At 40.9% G+C, this 12,624-nt stretch overlaps 1 protein-coding gene across 1 annotated transcript in view; it reads left to right on the top strand.

Annotated features, from left to right (window-relative positions):
• Nucleotides 1-12,624, top strand: part of Aatf (apoptosis antagonizing transcription factor) — a 99,859-nt gene that overhangs the window by 65,935 nt on the left and 21,300 nt on the right. The window contains exons 10-11 of the mRNA XM_031350836.1: nt 2,716-2,783; nt 6,366-6,446. Coding sequence (XP_031206696.1) covers nt 2,716-2,783; nt 6,366-6,446 — 149 coding nt within the window. The remainder of the gene's footprint in view (nt 1-2,715; nt 2,784-6,365; nt 6,447-12,624) is intronic.

Here is a 12,624-nt window from a genome sequence, read left to right as displayed (position 1 = left end):
CATAAAGTTGCAAAGCTTCTGTAAGGCAAAAGACACTGTCAATAGGGCAAAACGGCAACCAACAAATTAGGAAAAGGTCTTTACCAATCCTATATCTGATAGAGGGCTAATATCCAGTGTGTACAAAGAACTCAAGAAGTTAGACTCCAGAGAACCAAATAACACTATTAAAAAATGGGGTACAGAGCTAAACAAAGAATTCTCAACTGACAAATACCGAATGGCTGAGAAGCACCTAAAGAAATGTTCACCATCCTTGGTCATCAGGGAAATGCAAATCAAAACAACTCTGAGATTCCACCTCACACCAGTCAGATTGGCTAGGATAAAAAATTGAGGTGACAGCAGATGCTGGCAAGGTTGTAAAGAAAAAGAAGCACTCCTTCATTGCTGGTGGGATTGCAAGCTGGTACAACCACTCTGGAAATCAGTTTGGCCGTTCCTCCGGAAATTGGCTTCTTACTCTTAAGATGTGCTGCATTGCCTTACTAAATAAGATCCATGGATAAGATGCTGTTGACATTTTCTGTATTGTTTCTGAAATTTTGGACCCCAGTAAGTTAGGCAGCTAGATTGGTAGCATCTTCTCCACCAGAGTGACTTAAAAAAGGATGCAGACCTGGATGTGTGAAGAACACAGGATGCTTGAAAGCAGACACAGCACCACCTTGGTATTTGAGGGATGATGGCTGCAGTGTCATAGATCCTCTGCAGCTGTGTGGCTCTGAGTCCCAGTCTTTGTCAGGGCTTGTGGCACTCTCTTCCAGATGAAGCTATGCCTGTTGTGCTGGAGGAGCCTTCCATGAGCACTTGCTCCCCAGGGGCCATAATGGTCAGGCTCAAGGGATTAGGGGTGATTAAGAAAACCAGGAATCTCTTTGTGTGGCTGGAACAAGGTAGGACAGTAAAAGTCAGTCATTTCATTCTTTTCTCTTCATTAAAAAATATAATAAAAATTATTATTAATATCTCCCTCATCCTTTGCCCACCTTGCTTCTCACAGAACGCTGACTAGGAAGCAGAGCCCATTTGTGCTCAGCCCTCGGGCAGCTGTTTGCTCAGCACCTGCGTTACACAGGTTTACCGTGTCGCGTGTCTGTGGAGCACTGGATTTGGATCTTGTATTTAGCTGCCAGAAGTGACTGTGATGAAGTAGGAGAGATAAACTGATAGATTGGCTGCCAGAAAGATGTTAGGAATCAATCAGATAAACAGGGTAGAGAAATTGCTTGCTGTTTTCTAGTGATAATAAACCGGTGGCCTCTGGTCCCTGCATTTTTAACTGTAATTGCTGTGGTAATAATGCCCAAAATAAGCAAATGAGAAAACTTCACAGTAGGGTTTTTAATTGCAATTGAGATATCCTTTCCTGTGTGCAGTGAAGCTGCATGTTATGGTAGTGGATGTTTTTGTAAATTTTACTTCTTCAGTACCTACTTACACACACAAATGAAAATTAGAAAGTAAACTACTTTCATGGGAATTTATTTCTTCTCTATCCCCCCACAGGCTTCAGCTATTTAATTTAGTGAAATATCTATGTAACCACTATGCCTTACCTGCAAAATAGTTGCTTGTTTTTGTGAAGAAACATTTTAAAGCCAACCATGTATTATTGATAGATGGTTAGCAGGAACTAGTTTATTTTAGATTTCTCTCAGATGTCTGGAAACTTAATTTGTGTTGTCATTTCTCTGCGTGTAGAACTTATATAGGAGGATTACACCTAATTTTATTATTGCAAGTTAAAGTTCTCTTCTCCTTTCCTGTTTAAATTTCATAGCATCTTTATACTGAGCACTCTAAAGTCCTATGTAAATTCCTAAATGTGTAAAAGGTACAGATTGAGATTTTTATTGGATTCAGTGGAGTGCCAAAATTAAGAGGAGAACAGGAGGGGGCTGGAGAGATGGCTCTGGTTAAGAGCACTGGCTGCTCTCTTCCAGAGGTTCTGAGTTCAATTCCCAGCTACCATATGGTGGCTCACAACCATCTGTAACAAGATCTGATGCCTTCTTCTGGTGTGTCTGAAGACAGCTACAGTGTACTCAGATAAATAAAATAAATAAATCTTTAAAAAAGAGAGAGAGAGAATGGGAGAATAATGTTAGAGTTCACCCTAGAGAATGAAGACCCACTCCTTTATGTATACAAGGAGTGAACACAAATGACTTCCTTTTGATTCTTAGAACTCTGTTGGCTGTGTTTGTGTTTGGTCATGTCTAGTTAAGCCAGTTGACAGTACCAGCATGGCAGAGTACAGTTGTAAGAAGGTAAGAGGATGAAGTCTATACTGTTCATTATTGGCAGTCCTTCTGATTGCTGGGACTATAGTTCTGAAGTTAACTTTGCACCATTATCCCGTTGGTTGGAAGCTGATATGTTTCTCTTTCTGTCCATAGCCCTTCCCACCTTACCTTTTTAAAGATTATCCATTGTTGATCAGACTAGGAAAACTGATTGAAAACCAGTGAAAAGAGTGTTGTATACTCTGATGCATTTGAAAGAAACTCTAGCACCATAAGTCATCCAGATGGATGTCAGTATAGCTACTTTGGTAGCTACCTTTGAATCCTATATAAATACAAAAGGATTAATGGATATTCTTATTTATTTAAAAGTGGTCACTATGCTGTTCAGAATTCTTTCCATGCCCTTTTAAACCAGTTGCCACTAGAAGATGAGAATAACTCAATTGTTTTCCTTTCTCCTTAGCTCCTTCGAGAACTCATAGAGCGGAAGACCAGCTCTTTGGATCCAAATGATCAGGTGGCTATGGGAAGGTAACTTAGATACAGTTTTCTGTTCATTCAAGCTGCTTGTGCAGTAGCTTCTCCCATTGAATCCCTTTAATTTTACCTCCAAGACAATGACTGGTCCTGTAATGATAATCTTAAGATCTTTCCCTTAGTGTGGGCTGTGTTTATGTCAATAGCAATCTGCTGACCAGTGTCTAAAGGCTTCTGCCTAAACCTGTGCTCTCAGCTATTAGAGCAGGTTCCCTGCTGTGCTATGTACAACAGGTTCTTGGCTCAGATGAGTCTGCTTTGTTAGTCTGCCCTGGTGTAGACCTCCAGCCCTCAGAGAAGCTTCAGCTCGACTGGAAATGGAACATGACAGTATTACCCGGAAGTCAGTGTAGAATGAACAGTAGTGAAGGAAAGGCTCTTGTTTGTATGCTTATCCTGTGCTTTCAAAAGAAGAAGGCATTTAGAGTGCTGTCTAATGAGTGGTGTGCATTTAAATAACCATGAGCCATAATTTGAAAAAGCATAAGAAAGAAACAAAAGCTGTAAACGTCAGAATGAGATTCTGGGCAGAGCAGCATTTTGAGTAGGCAATGAAAGATTAACATTGATGAAGTAATTTTGAGTTGAATTTTAGGGTAGGGCACTGTTGATATTTCCTGTGTCTTTGGAATGTTGTAGGGATGTTCACTATATAGTTAATGTGATAGAGCAAATTGTGTTTAAGTGATGATTATATTATACATTTATCTGACTTTACAATAAAATAGATTATGGTAATTAAGATTATATTAAGATTACAGTAATTGGATTTCCCTAGACTCCCCCTGCCCCATGTTGGATTTTCCTTGTGCAAGTCAGGTAAGATGACTAGCTGCTACTGCAACTTCCCTTTTCATTTGTTCACAGGAACAATATGAGGGGATTCTTCTAGCTTGTTTTCAACCCTTATATGAAAAATTAAATTCCTGAAGGACTCTTAATATGACCACAGACATATGAATCCTATATGGACCCTGACCCACTAAACCGTCTATGAAAAAGAGATAATCTAGGGTGTTTGGAGACTGATAAATAATTGAGAATAAATATTATTTATTATGTCAGTTCTCCTGTTTGTTTTTTGTTGTTTTTTTAGGCGTGATATTGGTATTAAAATTACATTGAGGCCAGGTAGTGGCACACACCTTTAATCCCAGTACCTGGTATTGTGTATATAAAAAGATAAAGAGAAGTGGGATGTGTTCTATGGAGGTGTGGTGAGGTGTAGGGAAAGGGGGTACCTCAGCGGGCCCATGCTAAGGCATCCCTTCCCCCTGAGGGACCAGCCACATAGCAGTATAGTATAGAATAAAGTTTATTCAGGGCATGGGGAAGGGGAGTCAAGAGGGTAGTAGAGGCAGAGGTGGGGGAGGGGAGAGTAGAGGAGAGGGAGAGGAAAGAGAAGAGAAGAGACAAGACAAGAGAAGAAGAGGCCAGCCATGAGCACATGGAAAGAGAGGTGGGAAGGGAAGCAGAGAAAGAGCAGGAGATCGAGGAGGGGGCAAGCAGTTCCTTTTATAGTGAGTTGGGCATACCTGGCTGTTGTTGCCTGATAACTGTGGGGCGGAGCTTAGATAGAATGCTAACACTCCCCCCTTTTGGTTTAATTAAAAAAGAAAAAACTAGCCAGGCAGTAGTGGTGCATGCCTTTAATCCCAGCCCTTGGGAGGCAGAGACAGGCAGATTTCTGAGTTCGAGGCCATCCTGGTCTACAGAGTGAGTTCCAGGGCAGCCAGGGATACACAGAGAAACCCTGTCTTGAAAAACCAAAAAAAGAAAAAAGAAAAGAAAGAAAAACAAAAAAGAAAAGAAAAAATTAGAAAGAGATGATGGTGAAGCCGGAATAGGGTCATTGTCGTCATTGTGATATCTGACTGCTTCCCACTGGCATTGGGGCGACAAACCTCTAGGAAACCTAGAACAATGGGTATGGGGATGTTTGTCCAGTCTTAGAAGAGTTGGCTGTTGCCTTGGTGTCCAAGATCTATGGAACCATCTGTGGATAGATCAGAAGGAACAGGTCCAGTAGAAGCGTCTGTGTCTGTGAGAGATTGGAGTATCTTGAGGTTGCTTCTCTGGAGCTGTCCTAGATGTAGTAAGCACCTGAACTTGACAGGATGCTCTCTCTCTCTCTCTCTCTTTCTCTCTCTCTCTCTCTCTCTCTCTCTCTCTCTCTCTCTCTCTCTCTCTCTCTCTCTCTCTCTCTCTCTCTCTCTCTCTCTCTCTCTCTCTCTCTCTCTCTCTCTCTCTCTCTCTCTCACACACACACACACACACACACATTAAAGGTAGAGAATAAGATTAAGTATGTTTGGGAGAAAGAAAATTTTTTTTCAACCTGGGAGGAAGAGGCAGGTGGATCTTTGTGAGTTTAAGACCAGCCTAGCTACACAGAGAATTTTAGGACAACCAAGGCTACATAGTGAGAGCTGTCTAAAAAAGTAAAATAGCAGAGATAATATCGTGGGAGGGAAGGAAGAGTTGCTATCTTTTACTAACACATGGAAATATTACAGATAGAATATAAATATTACTATATAGAGAATACAAATTAAACAACTGTAAGTCTAGTGGATGATTATTAGTTTAGAAGGGAAGAGCAGGTGAGATGGCTTAGTACTTACGAACACTTGAAGCTTTGGTTCCCAGCACCCACATGGTGGCTCACTTCCATCTGTAACTGCAGTTCCAGGGGATCTGACACCCTCTGACCTCCATGAGCACAGGCCACACAATTAGTTTACATAAATACACGCAGGTGAAACACTAACACACCTAAAGTAAAATAAATCTTTAAAAGCAATTAGAAAGGAGAACTGGTAAAATGACTTAGTAGGTAAAGGCTACCAAGTCTGATGATCTGAATTGCTGCTCTTGCAGAGGACCTGGGTTTGGTTCCCAGAATCCACATAGTGGAAGGAGACCTCCATGAGTTGTCCTCTGACCTTAATGCATGTGCTGTAATATGTGTGGGCATGCACAAGTGAGGGCACACACATAGGTAAATAAATAAGTGTAAGTTTTTTAACTAGAAGAAGCAAAAGCACTGAGTTTAGAAAACTGAACCAGGCAAGGTAGTAAATGGCTTTAACCTTAGCACTTGAGAGGTAGAGGCGAGTTGAAGGACAGCCAGGGCTACATGGAGAGACTCTGTGTCAAAAGCCAAGAGAGAGGGGTGATAAGAATATAAATGAGAATCAGTTGATGCTTTCAGACAACCAGCATTTGCAGTAGCAAGAGACCATGTGTATAAGCCAGCACAGGGAACCAACAGCTTACACTCAGTAGGCTTTCCTGCAGACTGGCAGGCTGAGTGCTTGTCATAGCAACTCCGTACCTACCGAGGAACATTGTTAACCAGATTTGCTGTAGAATTTCCCCGCTGCCATTTGTCTTTTACCATTGCACAAATCCTCTCCAATTGATTAGTCACTTTGGCCCAAGACTATTTGAGGAATTTGATTTAGGTTGGTGATTTCTTTCTGCAGGGTTGTTAGTGAGAAAAATTCCAATTTGTCAATATTCATAACTGTTTCTGTGGGTGGTGATGCATAACATGGTTTGTGATTTTCCCAGGCAGTGGCTTGCAATCCAGAAACTACGAAGCAAAATCCGCAAGAAGGTAGATAGAAAAGCCAGCAAAGGAAGGAAACTTCGGTAAGTTTGTGCTAAGAAAATGAACAAGAGGCCATGTTGCTTTTCTTTCGTTTTGTTTGCCCCATCTTTCTCCAGATGAATCTAGTTTTGATTTTGGTTTTTGAGACAGGCTGACTTTGAACTAAAAAAACCTCCGGTCTGAGCCTCTCTGGAGTTAACAGTATATTCTGGTATATGTTGCCATACCCATTGCTCATGATTCTGTTCTTAATAGATGATAAAAGTAACAGAATGATGTGTGGATATTTTTATGACCCTGCCTTCTATTCTAAAAGGAAAAATACAGTTTACTGAATTTTTATTATATTGTCGTCAGTGGATGTATAAAATACTGTTAGTGTTTCCCTAAAAGAAATTATTAGAAAACAAAATCAGAATGATAATTTTACCTTTAAAAAGACAAAAGTGGAGGACTTTAAAAATATTAATAGTATACTTAGATGATGAGGAATATAATTTTTGTGGGAAAGTAGAAGCATTTTTGATGCTATGAAAACACTCTACTATGAAATAATAATGAGTCTGGAGAAGATACAGATACTGTTCTTGCATAGCATATGGGTTTGATTCCCGGCACCCATATCAGTCAGCTTACAACTGCCTATAACTCTAGATCCCTTGGAGCTAGACATATGCATATAGACCTACACATGCATGCATAAATAAATATATTTTTAAAAAAGAAGCGTACAAAAGAGCAAGACAGTAGGAACTGACATTGCTAGACTTTTAGATTTATATCCTGGGGCCAGAGTAGGGCAGTGTTATCTGACAAAACTTCAGTGCCAGAGAGTCTACTGATAGTTCAGCAGGAAGCATCTTTATCTTGTTGTATTAGATATGTAGCTATATATAAATATTGTATGTGTGTTCCCTACATCATTAAAAAATTAAAGAGCCTCTCTTTTATTGCATTTTCTTTAGACACATATGGATCTGTCTCACTTTTAAAATGTCTGTAACTTTAGCACTAGGAGATACAGTCAGGAGTATTCTAAGTTGGAAGCTAGCCTGGGCAACTAGCAAAACCCTGCTGAGACAAGGGAGAGAACCAACTTCACATAAGCAGATTTCATAGTCACTTTACCTTGTTTGGGATTTGTTAAAACTTTCCAGGAAATGCTGGTTCAACTTTGTAGGTGTGCACAGGAGCTGCTCCTCTTACATTGCAGCCTAAACTATTAGGATTTTTCCACTTTTCTGTTGATGTAGCTCTGGTGCTTCTCTGGACATGGTTACTGTTGAAATTAAGAGGGTGACTCAAGCTGCACTGTCTGAGTGTGGATTCCAGCTCTGACAGTGATTAATGCTTACTTTAGGGGAGACCTTGAACTCTTTATGCTGGTTTCTTCATCTGTAAAATGGGAATGATAATGACTCAGAACCAATTTGTGGTAAGAGTCAATGAAGATGGTATGTGGAGCTCTCAGAAGTGCTGCATCCCTGTAAGCCCTGCTGCAGCATTGGTTACCATTGCTGTTACTGTCCTGCCATCCTTCCAAGGCTGGGTCAGTCTGCCACCCTAGTGTTTCTTCCCTTGCCCAGTTCCACTCCTTTTTCTGTACCTGTCATTCCTTCTTCTCCACAAGTGTTTAAAAAGATGTCACTAACAGTATGTATAAATGGCAGTTTCATTCATTACTGTTCGGCTCTGGTTGCCCTGTGGCACTGTGTGTAAGACTATAGTTTACTAGGGTTTCTCCAGAAGGAACCACTGGGAGACATGGGTTCAAGTCATGTATAGATATCTGGTACACAGTAAGCATCCTGTTATTCTATCTAATGGGATTTCTCTTGAAAATAAATGTATATTCTTCCAAAGAATTGAGAGAGGCCAACAGTGATGGTATAACCCGTAAGCTCAGTACTCAGTAAACTAAAGCTTGAGGCCATTTTGGACTATGCAGTGAGAGACCTTGCTTCCTAAAAAGTAGAGGGGGGCGGGATTTCTACATTATTTTATTTGAATCTTTAAACTTTTAGAGCCAAGAGCTGTACATACCTTTTGTGGTCAAGAGCGGTGTTACTTTATCCTTTCAGATAGTTCCAACCTCACTACCAGCTGTAGAGCCTTGTAGATGCTTGTCAGTCAGAAAACATCTTGGATAAAAATGATGAGACTACTGCAATGTTGATCTTGCAGTGAGAATTGGCTAAGATTGCAAGCAGAGCAGAAAGTGAGAACTGTGGGGCTGGAAGTGTCACTCACTGGTGGAATGCTTGCTGAGAATGCGTGAGGCTCTTCTCCGTCCTTAGACCAAAAAGGAAAGTCGGCTTGGTCTTGGAAAGCAAGCACTCTTCCATTATGGTAACTGAGTTGGAACATGAGACTACTGTTTCTCAGATCAGAATCAGAATTTCTAATTTTATCAGGTTGAAAGAAAACAATAGGGTATTGTGTGGGTGTGGGTACAGTTGTGTGCATGCGTAGGGGTGTGTATGTGTGTATGTGTGCGTGTATGTGTGTGTACACGCACACGCTCGAATGTACATATGTGTGGAGGCCAAAGGTTGACATTGGGTGTTTTCCACAATTGCTTTTTATATTGAGCCAGGGTTTCTCACTTGAACCCAGAGCTGGTGCTCCAGCTGGTCTGACAAGCCAGTTTGCCATGGGACTTGCCTTTTTAACACCAGTCAGCTATATATACATGGGTGGTGAGTAGCCAAACCCTGGTCTTTATGCTTCCTTGGCAAGCTATTTTCACAAATCAGGATTTTGTTTTAATAGAAATTATTTTTATGCTGGGCAGTAGTGGCTCATGCCTTTAATCCCAGCACTTGGGAGGCAGAGGCAGGCAGATTTCTGAGTTAAAGGTCAGCCTGGTCTACGGAGTGAGTTCCAGGACAGCCAGGACTATACAGAGAAACCCTGTCTCAAAAACCAAACCAAACAAACAAAAAATGTTGTTTTTATTGTCTTAATTTATGCAATTAATTTCACTAAACTATTAGAGATGTGTGTCAGTGCAATTGTGTAGCTGGGTAGTGGTTGAAATCCCCACCTGCTCAACTATCCAGAGACATTAAAAATCTTATTCTGATTAACATCCATCCAAGAGACAGTCTTTAAACAAAACAAAGTTAAATTAAAAATAAAGGGTTGTATACTAACAGCCTTGTTCCAGCCCTTCTTGCTCTAGGAACTGTAGTCAGTAGATGAACCTTGTAGAGGGTGATAGTACTTTGCTGTTGGTGCGTGTAGTAGTGTATACTCTGGCTCAGCATTGAGGCATGCAGCTTGCACAGGAAGCTAGTTAGACCAGTTAAATGCAAAAAAGATTAAGGTGTTACAAACTGTTTGCCTGCTTAAGACAGTGGGGGTGGGGCACCTTGGGGATTTCAGGCTTAAAGTGAGCATGGAGGAGTGGCAGGGAGTGAGGCTTGCTGTTGAGGTGCAAGCTAGATTACAGCCATGCTAGCAATTTGGGCTTTATTCTTTGGACCACAGTGAGCCATTTCAAGAGTCCAGGCAAAGGAATATTGTCATTACACTTGTGTTATAGAAAGACAGTTCTAGGGGTTTGTGAACTAGGAAGTGGACTAGAGATTTATGAGAGCAAGGGCTAGATGAAAGATAGGAGATGAACATGAATTCAGGTGAGGACTGGGGGCTTCACAGTGACTTTTCTGGTAAGCATATGCTGCATGGAGGAAATCTGGTTTGTTTGTTTGGTTGGTTTTTGGTTCTTAATGTTGTTGAGGGAGAAAATAGATTGTTTCAGAATATCTTGAATTGGACATAACCTTAAGAGGTCTTATTTTTTTGAGAGACATTTTTAATTGAGAAAAGTGTAGATATTTATTATGTGATAGTTTAGAAGCAATATGATTGCCATTTCCCCAAAACTGTGTAATATGATGAGTCTATAATGAGAAGAATAGAACCCCAAGAAATAAATGCCAATATATATGAGATTGACAGAGGGAGAGGAGCTCATAAAGAATGCTGAGGAGAGACAGAGGCACCACAGTGGATATGGAAGTGTTTACTGTGAGCCAGAGGTGCCTGGCATGTCGGAAGTCACAGAGGCCCTCTCCCTTCTCTACCCAAGGATCTCTTGGCTATAGTGCTAAGACTAGAAGTAGCAGCCAACAGGCTTTCCATACTAAAAATGCCTCAGGAATCTCTCTGCTTGATCTCTGTTTCTCTCTTTGTACCTCCTTCGCTTCCTCCCTCCCCACCTTTCTCTCCCTCCTTCCTTCTTTCCCATCCCCCGCCCCTTTCTCTCTTTAGACAGGATCTCACTATATAGCCCTGGCTGTTCTGAATCTCTCAGTGGACCAGACTGGCCTCAGACACAGAGTTCTCCCTACCTCTACCTCTAAGTGCAACTTGTACTGTCTGGTTTAGCTTTTAGGATACCAGTTAATATGTTGTCCAGTGTCTCCCATAATTCTGGTTACTAAGTAAATGTAGAAGGAGCCAGAGAAGTAGAAAACGCCACAAGAAATAATTCATTTCCAGTTACGAAAATCTTTGTGTGTGTGTGTGTGTGTGTGTGTGTGTGTGTGTGTGTGTGTGTGTTTGTGTATGTGTGGAAGCCAGCAGTTGACATCAATTGTTTTCCTTTATTATTCATTACAAACTGGAGCTTGCCACTTTGACAAGCCTCTTGTTACTCACTGCCCCAGCACTGTGGTTGTAGGTAATCACTATGCCTAGCCCTTAAGTGGATGCTGGTGCTACCTCAGGTCCTCTATTTGCATGTCAAGCACTTTACTCCTTGAGCCTTCTCCCCAGCTCCACGTAGTAATACATTTTGCAGATAAGGTCCACAAGTAGATATTAAATCAGTAGGTAAGCCGGGCAGTGGCACATGCCTTTAACTTCAGCACTTTGGGAGGCAGAGGCAGGCAGATTTCTGAGTTCCAGGACAGCCAGGGAAACCCTGTCTTGAAAACCGCCCCCCCCCCAAAAAAAAATCAGTAGGTAAAAAAGTCTGAGGAGAGCTAGACAGGTCTCTCTGAGTTGAGGCCAACCAGGCTAGTTAGAGCTACATAATGAGACCCTGTTAAAATAAAAAGAGAGAAAATGTTTAAAGAGAACCCTGGAGGCCAGGTCATGAGAATTGTTTCAAGTTTGAGACCAGGCTGAGCTCCGACATAAACAAAAACCCTTAATTTTTCTGTTGTATAATATGTTTATAAAGAGCGGGGGCTGTCTGACTTACCTTTTGATATGACGACACAAGGCCACTCTGAAACTGTGAAGATAATGCAGAATATTAAGTGTAGTAATCTGTTGCTTACCAAGCGAAGGCCTGCTATGTGACACATGCACACAGAGCTAGTTGTTGCAGCCTAGGCGGTAGCTAGGCTGGGTAGTATGCCTTTGACTGTGCAGCCATTTCTAAACAAAACTGTATGTGTGGGAGGACTGTATTACAGTCTCATCTTTAAGCTGCTTCTGTGCATGTAAGTATATATATTTTTTTTTTCTGTTACTCTTGGATTGAAAGAAATTTCATGTTACTTTTTAAAAGTTCATTTGTTGAAAAAAATGAAATTTGGGGAATTTATATATGAGTGGTTGAATAGTTAATTATTTGATATGTGCAAAATTATTTCTGAAACTGAAAATATTACATGCATAAATTTTTTGATTTTTATTTTTTGTTTGTAAACATTTTGTTCAAGTCAAACTTTTACATATATGTCTTTGCACTTGGTTGTGTATAAAGACATCCAAGCCTTTTCTAATAGGTAGAATAAAAAAGGGTACATTGTGGAATTCTTTGGTGTAGTTCGATTAATATTAAATAGTATATGTGTTAAGTGTATTTTTCCTATAAATTTCAAATGACTGTACCTTTATCTTTTGACAGATAGCATAGGTAAGGTAGCTGAAATTTCATGGCATTTCAAACTAAAGATTGGCTCCAGAGTTGTTCAGAACTTAGCTGTGCTCCCTCAGCTAAAGGTGGTACTTCATGTAAAGGACCCAGCAGGGTTCCTGTGGAGATGATGGATTATAGGAGTCTCCTGGCCTGGGGACAAGTGACAGTGAGTGAGGGTGTTGGTGCTGCCTGTTCCTGTGTGTGTAGGTGACGTCACGTCTTGGCACAGAAAACTAAAATGCACACAAAGGAGGAGGCTAGGGTAGCTGTGTCCTCATTGGCTTGTCTGGAATAGCTCATCTGTATCAGCTCATTCCTCCCTGTGAGCTAAATGGATC

This window comes from Mastomys coucha, unplaced genomic scaffold, assembly GCF_008632895.1.
Source record: "Mastomys coucha isolate ucsf_1 unplaced genomic scaffold, UCSF_Mcou_1 pScaffold5, whole genome shotgun sequence".
NCBI classification, from domain to species: Eukaryota; Metazoa; Chordata; class Mammalia; order Rodentia; family Muridae; genus Mastomys; species Mastomys coucha.
Note: the sequence above shows the minus strand (reverse complement) of the source record. Positions and strands in the feature narration are given on the sequence as shown.